The 12,024-nt window shown below is 44.2% G+C and overlaps 1 protein-coding gene across 3 annotated transcripts in view; it reads left to right on the top strand.

Annotated features, from left to right (window-relative positions):
• LOC124042050 (kalirin-like) overlaps nucleotides 1–12,024 on the top strand; it is a 297,232-nt gene that overhangs the window by 160,879 nt on the left and 124,329 nt on the right. For all 3 annotated transcript variants that reach the window (XM_046360354.1, XM_046360336.1, XM_046360344.1), the window contains exons 10-11: nucleotides 2,922–3,044; nucleotides 8,851–9,042. In XM_046360354.1, coding sequence (XP_046216310.1) covers nucleotides 2,922–3,044; nucleotides 8,851–9,042 — 315 coding nt within the window. The remainder of the gene's footprint in view (nucleotides 1–2,921; nucleotides 3,045–8,850; nucleotides 9,043–12,024) is intronic.

Raw genomic sequence — 12,024 nt, 5'->3', positions numbered from 1 at the left:
CTGTTTACACACCTGGTTTCCCTTTCTGTTTTGTGCGTGATTGTCTTTCGTGTATTCCGGTGTGTTGGATTTTGAGTCCTGTTTTGTTCCTTGTTTGGAACGGGATTTTGTTAAAATTTTTGATTGAGTAAATCAGTGTTTGTTACTCTTACCTGTGTCCTGCGCCTTTGCTATCTTCTAGATAGACTCTGACAGTATGCAAAATAAACATAGGACAAACACACTCTCACCAAGCTCTAAAAAACAACTCACGACGCCAGGACAGCGGAGTCAATCACCACCTTCCGGAGACACCTGAAACCCCACCTCTTTAAGGAATACCTAGGATAGGATAAAGTAATCCTTCTCACCCCCCCTCCCCCCCTTAAAATATTTAGATGCACTATTGTAAAGTGGCTGTTCCACTGGATGTCATAAGGTGAATGCACCAATTTGTAAGTCGCTCTGGATAAGAGCGTCTGCTAAATGACTTAAATGTAAATGTAATGTAAATGTTATGTGCTAGCTGGGCATAGTGTAAGTCTAAAAATTATGGTCTTTTCTTTGAGTTTTACTGCCTCTGCCTGCGTCCCAAAGTGCACCCTATTTCCTATACGGTGTCCTTCTTTTGACCAGTCCCATAGGGATCTTGTCAAAAGTAGTGCTCTATATATAAGGAATAGGATGCCATTTGGGATGCAGCCTCTGTTTTTATCTTTTCTATGGCCATCATATAACCAGGAACTGAGGACTGCTTTCACTTATACACTGTCAAAAGAAATAAAACGGTGAAAAGAAAAAGCACTTTTGGCAGCCTCTTCTGTACAGTACATTTTTCAAATGCCTCCTTAGGGGCTTGGATCGTATGTGTATACCTGGAACAATTAACAGATTTAGACCAAGATCATGTTAAGCACCACAATGTTCACACAAGTGCTGCTCTTTCCTATGGACCTCGAGTTTTAATCAAGAAAATAGTCATCCAGTGGTTTTGCCTGCTGCTTTTTCCAGCTTCCTCTGTTTACTTTTATGGTCGTGTTGTCTTTTATGGTTTTGTCCAGGGCATCTTTGTTTTTATGCATCGGGCTTCTGGTGAATCATGTTTTTGCATACTACTTTTCCAGGAAACTGACATTTTCATGTACTGTACTTTTCCTCTGATTTGTCAGTGGTGTTGGGCTTCAGCATCACAAACACAGGTTGCATCCAACTATTGAAGAACTAACAAGCAACGTTTGAAATATGTTCTACCCTCTTGTGGCTTTGAGTCAGTGACTCTTATCACGGACCCCTAGGCTCTGGTCAAAAGTAGTGCACTAAATAGTGAATAATAGGGTGTTATTTCAGAGCCAAATATTTCAAGCCCACTTCCTCATCATCATAACTTGCATATCATCTTGGTGTTGAGTGACTGCTGAGACATCACGAGACTGATAGCACATCCCAAATGGCTGGCGCCCTATTCCCTATGTAGTGCACTACTTTTGACCAGCGTCGTATGGGCGACATAGGGAATAATCCAGAAGTGACCCTCCTGTCTGAGGCATGGTATCCTCAGACAGATAATAAATTATATGTATCTCTTCTAATAATCTCTTCTATTCTCAGCCCTTTCCATGTTCGTGTGACAATTTTTTAGCGTGTTCGAGCCAGGCCACTTTTAGACTCCTGCTTGTTCCTGTGCATGCAGCGACTCTAATCAGTCAGGGGAAAGCAAGGGTTGTCTGCTCAGCCACTGACATGTTTATTAAACATTCCTGTACACCACACGCAATCAGAGGACCCTTCCGATCTCCTACTATACACACACACACACGCAGGCAAGCGCATACACACACACACACACACACACACACACACACACACACACACACACACACACACACACACACACACACACACACACACACACACACACACACACACACACACACACACACACACACACACACACACACACACACATGCCGGCAATCAAACGCGATCAAGACAGGGAGGCTATACTTGAGGACAACACAGGATAACAAGATAATTGAAGTGGGGCAGGACTGGCAAGCGTTGGTTTCACATTCCCTCAAATGACCATAGAGAGAGTTATTAGAAAAGGGAATAAAAAAACCAGACATGGGTTCAAATAGTACTTGAAATCTTTCAAATATGTTAAGTGTTTGCTCTAGCCTGCCTAGAGTGCCAGATGGGCGGGGTTTATAATTTTGGGACTATTCTATTGGTTCCATTGAACCAGGCAGCCTCAATCGAGCACAGAGAAAGTATTTGAAATTATTTAGCATAGTGCTTGAACTCAGGTCTGCCAGAGAAGGGTGAAAGCCACTGCCACAGGGTGCTGCTGTGCTCTTCTCTGTTTCAGTCAGACGCTGTTTGCTTACACCCACAGGGACACGCAACACAAATCCACACAGATGATCTCATTTTATGACCTCTCAACTATTCATTAACATCTCGCACTGTAAATTCTGCCTCACTGGGTATTCTGACGATCATGTTTAGTCACGCAACAGTTTCAATTTGAACTCTACAGGGGAGTTGTGCGAAGTTCACTGCACTTTTTGTCTACCCTTTGCTATGCACATTTGGCTTCCTTCTCATTGACTGCCATCGAGATATATAACTTAAAGTGAAAGTATTCCCAGGCTAAGTGAAAGCCCAGCATCAGGAGAGAATGATGCTATTGGATATTTCAGAGACCCCCTATAGCTTGGCTGAAACAGTTCACAAAACCTCCTCTTCCTCCTTGAAGATGGACTGCTGGTGTGATATAGGCTGACAGAGTGACAGTGGTGTCTCTTCCCCTGGAACCCAACATGCCTGTCTCTTGTACAGTGTGAGTCTTGTCTCCTTTGGAGCCAGGGGTTGAGGGCAGGAACATGGGCTGTTCAGAACATTGGTTAACATGAGTGTCTTTCTGTGTGTCTTGTGTACAGGTGATGGACTGGATAGAGAACCACGGAGAGGCATTCCTCAGCAAACACACGGGCGTGGGCAAGTCCCTTCACCGCGCCAGGGCACTGCAGAAACGGCACGACGACTTTGAGGAGGTGGCACAGGTGAGAGTACCACTATGTGTGCCAATGAGGACATTTTAATAGTGCTAATGGCTTGTTGTTGGTCATATCCTGGTGGGAATCTCCTCCCACATTGTTGAGTAGGCCCCGGGGTGAGTTCCCCCTAGGTACAGATCTAGGATCAGCCTCCCATCTCCCAATCCTAACCTTAACCACTAGTGGGGGAAATACAAAGCTGATCCAAGATGAATGTGTATAGGCAACTTCCCCCTACTCTGTTGAGGCTGTGGATGGCATTTTTAGATTGAAATGCCTCATCAACTGTAGCCTGGGTATCAGTCTCTTTAGCAATCTTCAAATATGAACATTCTATCGTTAATGAGCTGGAGGAGATCGCAGCTATCACCCAATCACAAAGTTTATGCAAGTTAGACTGATAGGAGAATGTTCTAACTTAATTCAAACATTTGATTGGAAACAAATTAACATTGGGCATTCTGACATCATACATTTCATTGTGAACATTAATATTGGGCGTGGGGAGAATAGTGGAACCCTTGTTTATTGCACCAGAGAAGCTGTGGCCATTCAAACTTCCCATCCAGTTCATTGTGAACGCTGTAGCCTATTTTATATCCAGCAAGCAAGAGCAAGGTGCTTCTTTCCTCATGTATATATACAGTATATACTGTATTTTATTTTTAATTTTTTCAAGTCAGTTAAGAACAAATTCTTATTTTCAACGACAGCCTAGGAACAGTGGGTTAACTGCCTGTTCAGGGGCAGAATGACAGATTTGTACCTTGTCAGCTCGGGGGTTTGAACTTGCAACCTTCTGGTCCAACGCTCTAACCACTAGGCTACCCTGCCGCTACCCTGTGTGTTTGTTTAATCGCTCAAAATAAGGGGCCAAAACTATATTGCTACACGCATTGGGCTAGGCTACTAGCTCTAGAGCTGTAAGAGGAATAGAGAGAGGGAGAGAGAGAGAGAGAGAGAGAGAGATGCCAGTGGAGATGCCGGCCCGAGATGCATGAGTTGTGCAAGAAGGGAACAGATAATTGTACGTTACAAGTGAATTCATAGGCTGGTCTATTAATCCACAGTTCGTATGCTAACCTATATATTTTAGCCTACCCTACTACAGTGAACTTAGACAACCACCACCTGTGCTATGCAAGCCCGAGACAAGACAGTATTTTGCTCTGACGTGCGTTTTGTGCCAATGAATTCAAGTGGAACGTCGCCAAATGCGTCAGTTTAATTAAATGTGCGATAGAAAAGAATAGTGCCTAGGCCTTTTTAACGAATGCCCGGCTGCTGACGTAGGCAACAAATCGCAAAGCAGGGAATCCCCATTACCCGCCGAGCTCATTTTTAGGAAATGGGAAGTTCACTTTCTCATCCATAAACACATATCAAGTACACTTTTATGATCACATTTCCTAATTTGAAATATTAGACCTATGGGGACACCTGTAGCCAATCATGAGTGATCATTGTATCCTTTGATCGTCTAGAATAAGTCACTTGCTTGGATAATCATTTCATAACCAACTTCTCTAGTAATACCATAGCTGTCTCTCTCTCCCCCCTTCAAACTTTCCTTGTCAATTCATTTGATAGGCAATGTTATTTTGGCATTAGGCCTTGCTGTAATGTAGCCTAGATCTACTTTCTGATGGACTTGAAGGTGAGCCTAGGTTTTTGAATACATTTGTATGATTAGTGTATGTCTGAGGTTTCGCTGGTGGCTTTGATTGATTTAAGGTCATTTTAGTGTGTGTGTGTGTGTGTGTGTGTGTGTGTGTGTGTGTGTGTGTGTGTGTGTGTGTGTGTGTGTGTGTGTGTGTGTGTGTGTGTGTGTTTGCTAATTCTCTCTATGTCTATTCAGAAAGTTTCCTAAAGTTTCTCTTAATAAGAGAGGAGGGGCAAATAATATAAGCATTTTTGTTGTTGTTGTATGTAAGCAAGTCGTGCTTCTGTGGTTACACAGTGCCCCATGGCGGCATAATGATCATCATATGTGCAAGGAATGAGGACAGGTGCGAGTGTTGCATTTCTTTCCTGCTTACTCCCTCTTGACTCTGGAACATTTTGCAACCCTAAAAGCAGTGCTTGCGAGATAATAAAGATGTAACGTTATAATTTGAATCAGTTTGCTACTCTTGGAAATCTATCCTGAAGCAACTGGAAATGTGAACAATTAACGGTTACTTTTGGTCAGGGTTGATACAAAGTCGGAAGTCTGATTCAAAGTGGAAATTACAGAGCCTTTTTAAACCTGAAATACTCTACAAGTTTTACATTTCCTTCATTTCAGGAAAGTTCTCTTGCAACAGGTTGATCAAATTAAGATCCTACATCTGTATCGGATACCACCCGGCTTCCCAGCAAGATAGGAAAATGTTAGAATCACCAGGCACATTTCTTCCACTTTGCTAACTTCCTGAGTGTAACCATAGCAGCATGAGCCATGACTAGTGATAACAGCAGTGCTTAGGGCTGAGTTTTAATGGTAAAAGGATGTGTAATCCGGGTATTACGGCAATATTGTAGCCCCTCCGTTGATGGATTGGCTTGATTTGGGTCATGCGGTTTGCCACTCTTACAAGATGGACGACGTGTCTTTCTTCAGGGCAAGCCAAAGTCTGGGCCCTGTTCAAAACTAGTGCACTATATAGGGGAAAGAATGCCATTTGGGATGCATCCCTGAATATCAGACTCCACATTATTTATCCTATTTTCCACCAATTAAATTCTCTCTGGGGAAGTGTAAGAGATGAGGATGTTTAATTCACTCCTACTCCTGCAGAATGGATCAAATGGCTTACTGAATCAAATAAAGAGCTTCATATTGGAATATTTTTTATTTTAGCTCATTAAGATATGTACATATTGCACCATCATCTTTCAAAGACACCTTACCAGATTGGCGCACAAGCCTTTATTTGATATTCTACATAATATACCATCTAGCAATTTGAGGAATACATTTATTTTATGACACCACATTGAAATGTTATTAAATCAGAGAGATTGTGCTCAGATTAAATCTGCCTCTTTAACTGGCTGAAATATAATGCCATTGTAGATGAAAACCCCCCTAAATAGCCTGGATGACAAAAATAGTGCAGCTCCCTCTAATGATTGGCCTCTGATGTATTTCACCAACAAAACATGCGATGGGGGTATTTGTTTAGGCTGAGCCCTCCTTAATAGGATGAGAGAGAGAGAGAGAGAGAGAGAGAGAGAGAGAGAGAGAGAGAGAGAGAGAGAGAGAGAGAGAGAGAGAGAGAGAGAGAGAGAGAGAGAGAGAGAGAGAGAGAGAGAGAGAGAGAGAGAGAGAGAGAGAGAGAGAGAGAGAGAGAGAGGCCAAAAGAGAAAGGAAAAGATTTAAAACAGGACACAGTAGAAGTGAGTGTCATGTCTAGGGCTAACACCATGTATTAGAGGATGGACAACTTTGGGCTTGACTACAGTCTAAATCTACTGTTCAGGATCCTACTTTTCCACTTCTGAAGGAAGAGTTGTGCATCACAGTTTATAGCCTCGAGACAAAGTAGTCCTTGGTACATTTGAGGCCACTGTCAACACCGTGCCCAGATGGATAGCCAGACAACCAGGACTTTGAGTTAAATAAGAGTCTCCCTACTCCCTCGCAACCTATTTCTCACAATACCTTTGCTCCTCCTCTTTCTCTTCATCTTCAACAGACGTTTTTCCCTCTTTCATATGGAGAGAGACACAGAGCTTTTGTTTCTGGCATCATGCTCATAAAGGTCCTGCGCGTGCAACAGATTGAATGAAAGCGGTACAGAGGGAATCCAGCATAGTATTAAAAAAGACTAGAGACAAAGATAGGGAGGGAGGGAGGGACGAACAAACGAATCCACATCAGCCCAGCCAACTCTGTGAGGGGAAAGCCTGCATGGAGTTATTGATTTTCACCTCTCTGGAGGGAGAAGAGATGACAGACCAAAGACAGAGGAGTTCTTCTGATGGGATGGAATTTGTGTGCTGCCTAGGCCTCCTGCTGCTGTGTGGAATACACCCAACACACCACTTTGGCTCCCAAATGGCACCCTTTTCCCTATATAGGGCACTACTTTTGACCAGAGCCCTAAGGACCTTGGTCAAAAGTAGTGCTAAACACAGCAGCGTTGCAATTCTTGACATAAACCGGTGCAGCTGGCACGTAACTACCATACCCCGTTCAAAGGCACTTCAATCTTTTGTCTGGCCCATTCAACCTCTGAATGGCACACATACACAATCCATGTCTCAATTGTCTCAAGGCTTTCAAATCCTTCTTTAACCTGTCTCCTCCCCTTCATCTACAATGATTTAAGTGGATTTAACGAGTGACATCAATAAGGGATTATAGCTTTCACCTGGGTTCATCAGTCTATGTGATGGAAAGAGCAGGTGCTCCTAATGTTTTTTAGACTCATTGTACACTGAGTGTATATGTGCCATTCAGAGGGTGAATGGGCAAGACAAAATATTTAAGTGTCTTTGAACGTGCCAGGTGCATCAGTTTGTGTCAAGAACTGCAACGATGCTGGGTTTTCAACCATTTCCAGTTTGTGTCAAGAATGGGTCCACCACCCAAAGGACATCCAGCCAACTTGAAACAACTGTGGGAAGCATTGAATTCAACATGGTCCAGCATTCCTGTGGATCGCTTTCGACACCTTGTAGAGTCCATGCCCCGACAAATCTAGGCTGTTCTGAAGGCAAACGGGGTTGCAACTCAATATTAGTAAGGTGTTCCTAATGTTTTATACACTCAGCATATATATGGGCGCTCCAATTGTTATCCTGTTTACTACATCCATGTCCATTGAATTGACCCTCCATTGTACGCCGTATAACGCGCTGACCCTCTCGATTCACTGGGAATCAATTAGATTTGGGCCAGAGCTAATGTCAACGTGACACGGAGACTGTGTGTAAAAGTGGGATTCTGCTTCATTTGGAAAAAAATAGATGGATTGGGATATTTTGACGTTGTGAAAAAGGCCGACGCGGCAGATAAAGGAGACAGATACGGTAGGAGTTTATTTACTTAACTGGGATTAGGGTTTGGCCCATAGTGTCACTTCTCCAGGTAGTGGGTCACTAGGTCAGGGTCCGTCTCTACTCCTAAATGGACCAGGATGCATCACAAATGACACCCTATACTGTTTACCCTATACTGTTTATAGTGCACTCCTTTTTGACCAGAGCTCTGGTAGTGCACTATATAGGGAATAGGGTACCCTTTGGCCCAGTGAATGTGACTCACTGCCACGACCTTACAGAAGGTTACCAGGTCCCGAGCCATGGGGCCATCCCATCCCAACCGGATCAGCACGGTGTTACATGCTACGTGTTACCTAGCCATTCATCTGTCCTGCCCTAATGGCTGTTGCTTTACTGACTTGGTCTCCACTGTTGTGTCCATCCAGAGACAACACTTGTCCTCTGCCAGGCTGTGGGATTAGCACGTATGGAAGATAGCCAGGGATTTACCCTAACACTCTGCACCGATGGCTCCACTGTATACGTGTGAATGGAACTGTTTTTGGGACAGTTTAGTGGAGGCGCCAATCGGAGAGAGAGAGGTCCTGTCCGTCTCTGGCGGTGGAGGAGAGAGCGAGACGTCAGTGTGCAGTAGTCAGTCAAAGCGTGCGGAGACAAGAGTGCAGACAAACAGACACAATTCTCTACCAACTCAAGAGGCCTCAGCGTTGCAGTAGTCGGGCCCTGCAGAGAGCAGAGACTTTAGACAAACACATTTCTTTACCTGCTTGTGTTGTCCTCATCTAATTTGAGCTGCCTGCTTGTCTTCTCTGGGTACCAGAACACCTACACCAACGCAGACAAGCTCCTGGAGGCGGCAGAGCAGCTGGCCCAGACTGGGGAATGTGACCCGGAGGAGATCTACAAAGCAGCACGGCACCTGGAGGTCAGGATCCAAGACTTTGTCCGGCGGGTGGAGCAGAGGAAACTGCTGCTGGACATGTCGGTCTCCTTCCACACCCACACCAAAGAGGTAAGACATGTGACCCCCGACCCCTAACCTACCTGACCTGTGGGATGGATCACTTTCCACTGTATGTCTGGGGAGTTCTGGGGTTCCCGGACACCCTTTCCTTCTTTATTTATGCATGGTATGATAGAATGGGAGTGGATGTGGTAGGATGCAGTAGCCTTGTCGGTCTACCTTCAACACCCACGCTAAAGATGCAAGAGCTCAGATCTAAAGGCCCTTCAGGATGGTTTACTCTCTCTGTCTTCAAGAGCATAATGGGGTCTAGTGACCTTTGTTTTGAAGTGGATTTTTTTTTCAACTTTATTGAGACTGTACTGAAATCAGACAGGGAGACGGGTAAGGAAGTGGAAGAAACAATGTAGAGGGGTGGCGCCGGGGGTTGAACCCCAGGCTCCAGTGGGGAGTGCAAACGTGTGCGTAAAGTAAGGGTGGTTATCACTAGACCACGGGCTCTGCAATACTACCCCTTCTTTATGCATGTACAAAATATTACCGTAAGTGGCAGTGGATGTGGTTGGTTTTAAGGTGCAGTAAGTTGGCAAGGGGTCGAGGCTCGAGTTAATGCAGCCTCAGATGCCCGTCTGTGAGTCTCACTGATCACTTCAGACAGACAGACAGACAGGGCAGACAGACCAAGATTACTAAGGTATGCAGGGAGTCTTTGCTCTACTTAGCGCAGCCTGATCCATGCCAGTTGTGAGCCAGCCAAGGGCTAAACTGGAGACTTCAGGAAGACGGTGTGGGTTTCCCCCAAATGGCGCCCTATTCCCATATAGGGCTCCGGTCAACAAGTAGTGCACTATATAGGGAATAGGGTCCCATTTGGGACAAAACCACTGCCTTAATTTTCACAAGAACCTATCACATCATACAGACACAGATGGAATTCTCTCGGAGTCTCAAAGGGTTAACAAAATCCATAAAGCAGAGGTTGCACTGTGGTTCCCATGGTAACTGCTCCCCATGACTGATCTGAGCACGCTCAGAATTGAACGTGCTTCTCTGTGCGACTCCTGCTCTAGCTGAAGGATCCTTGGCTGTGCTTGTGCTGCACTGGGCATGACACATGCAAACAGCTACTACACACTTACACACAGATTTCACCATAAACCTGAATTAGGATAAAATCGGTTGTGACACAGCAGTTGTCATCCCGGGTTTGGATTACTGTGATAGAATATACAGTACAAACACACACTTAACACACTGATTTCACCATAAACCTGAGTTCAGACATGGGATTAGGGTGAAATAGGTTGTGCCACAGCAGTTGTAATTCTGGGCTATTACAATATAGTCTATTACAATATTACAGGATTCCTGGCTTTGTAGTATTGTAATAGACTATACACATAGACATATATGCCATACTTGTCACACCCTGACCATAGTTTGCTTTGTATATTTCTATGTTTTGTTTGGTCAGGGTGTGATCTGAGTGGGCATTCTATGTTACATGTCTAGTTTGTCTATTTCTATGTTTTGGCCTGATATGGTTCTCAATCAGAGGCAGGTGTTAGTCATGGTCTCTGATTGGGAACCATATTTAGGTAGCCTGTTTGGTGTTGGGTTTTTGTGGGTGATTGTTCCAGTCTCTGTGTTTGTTGCACCAGATAGGGCTGTTTCGGTTTTCCATGTTTGTTGTTTTGTATTATGTTCATGTTTAGTTGTCTTATTAAAAAACATAAACTTCAACCACGCTGCATTTTGGTCCGCCTCTCCTTCGACACAAGAAAACCGTTACAATACTTCTAAATGTTAAGCATGTGAGCTAGGAATGTCCTGTGTCTTCTATTCTACAGATGCTTTCATTCATTGTGTTTGTTCATCCATGAGCCAGGAGTAAAATGAGCTGAATGTCAATATCTCATTATCTTATTTAACTCAGAAATGAGGTAAGACATTGCAACAGGTGCAATTGTAAATTACCATAGCAACTATATTTACACTATATTTGTAATACCGAACACTAAAATGCCTGTTTTGAAATTAATTTGGGGCAATCAAAAGGCACTGATAACGTTCTCTAAGAGCATACACTGCCTACAGGCCCTGGTCAAATGTAGTGCACTATATAGGGAATAGGGTGCCATTTGGGACAGCTGTTTCTCTTTTTGTGTCACAACCATGTGGCGGACAGACAGAGGCTTCCCAACAGTCCTCTTTGTGATTGCTAAATCACGGCTCTCATTGCTTTCCTCGTCTGTTTGATGGTGCAGCTCGACCTAGCACCCAGTCAGCCGCCCAGCAGCCTGCCGAAGACCAGCACGCTGGCGTCCCAAATGGCACCCTATTCCCTATATAGTGCACTACTTTTGACCAGACCCAATGGTAAGGCGGAATGGGGTGCCATTTGGGATGCACACTACAGTATGTCTCCATGTAGACCATTCTCCAGAATGAAAATTACCCTCTTCCTGCACGGCACAGCAGCCACAAGCATTCCTTCTTGTAAGCTAATTGCTGCTTTCTGTTTTTCTGGTAGAAAGTATATTAAATGCCAATTGATATAAAGACAAAAATATAAGCGCAAGCTGAAGGCCGACGCAGCCGAGGAGACAACGGATTGGGAAAATGAAAAAGATACGTCTTTTCATACTTTACAGAGGGGTAAGGAGTGACAACGCCTTCGTAAAATCAAAAACGCTTGGGCGGAGCACATCGTTTCGTTTTACGTGAGATGAGAATGTACAAAATCGACAAAACTTCCTCTTGACAGGAAACACCAAAGTTAAAAGTTGTCAGTAATTGTCAGTTGAGCCAGTGTTGATTTGTTTGCATTGGCGACACATCCGATGCAGTGAGTGTGCCCTCGGCCATCTGACCATGTCCTGTCATTAGGCTTTTAAAAAGTAATGCCATCTCCTCTAGTGGGCCACTACTACTGACCAGCCCTATAAAGTGGGATTTGGACTGTGTCCCAAATGTCTCCTTATTCCCTATGTAGTGCACTTTTGATCAGTGCAATTGGGCTCCGGTCAA

Source organism: Oncorhynchus gorbuscha, linkage group LG01 (genome assembly GCF_021184085.1).
Source record: "Oncorhynchus gorbuscha isolate QuinsamMale2020 ecotype Even-year linkage group LG01, OgorEven_v1.0, whole genome shotgun sequence".
Lineage (NCBI taxonomy): Eukaryota > Metazoa > Chordata > Actinopteri > Salmoniformes > Salmonidae > Oncorhynchus > Oncorhynchus gorbuscha.
Note: the sequence above shows the minus strand (reverse complement) of the source record. Positions and strands in the feature narration are given on the sequence as shown.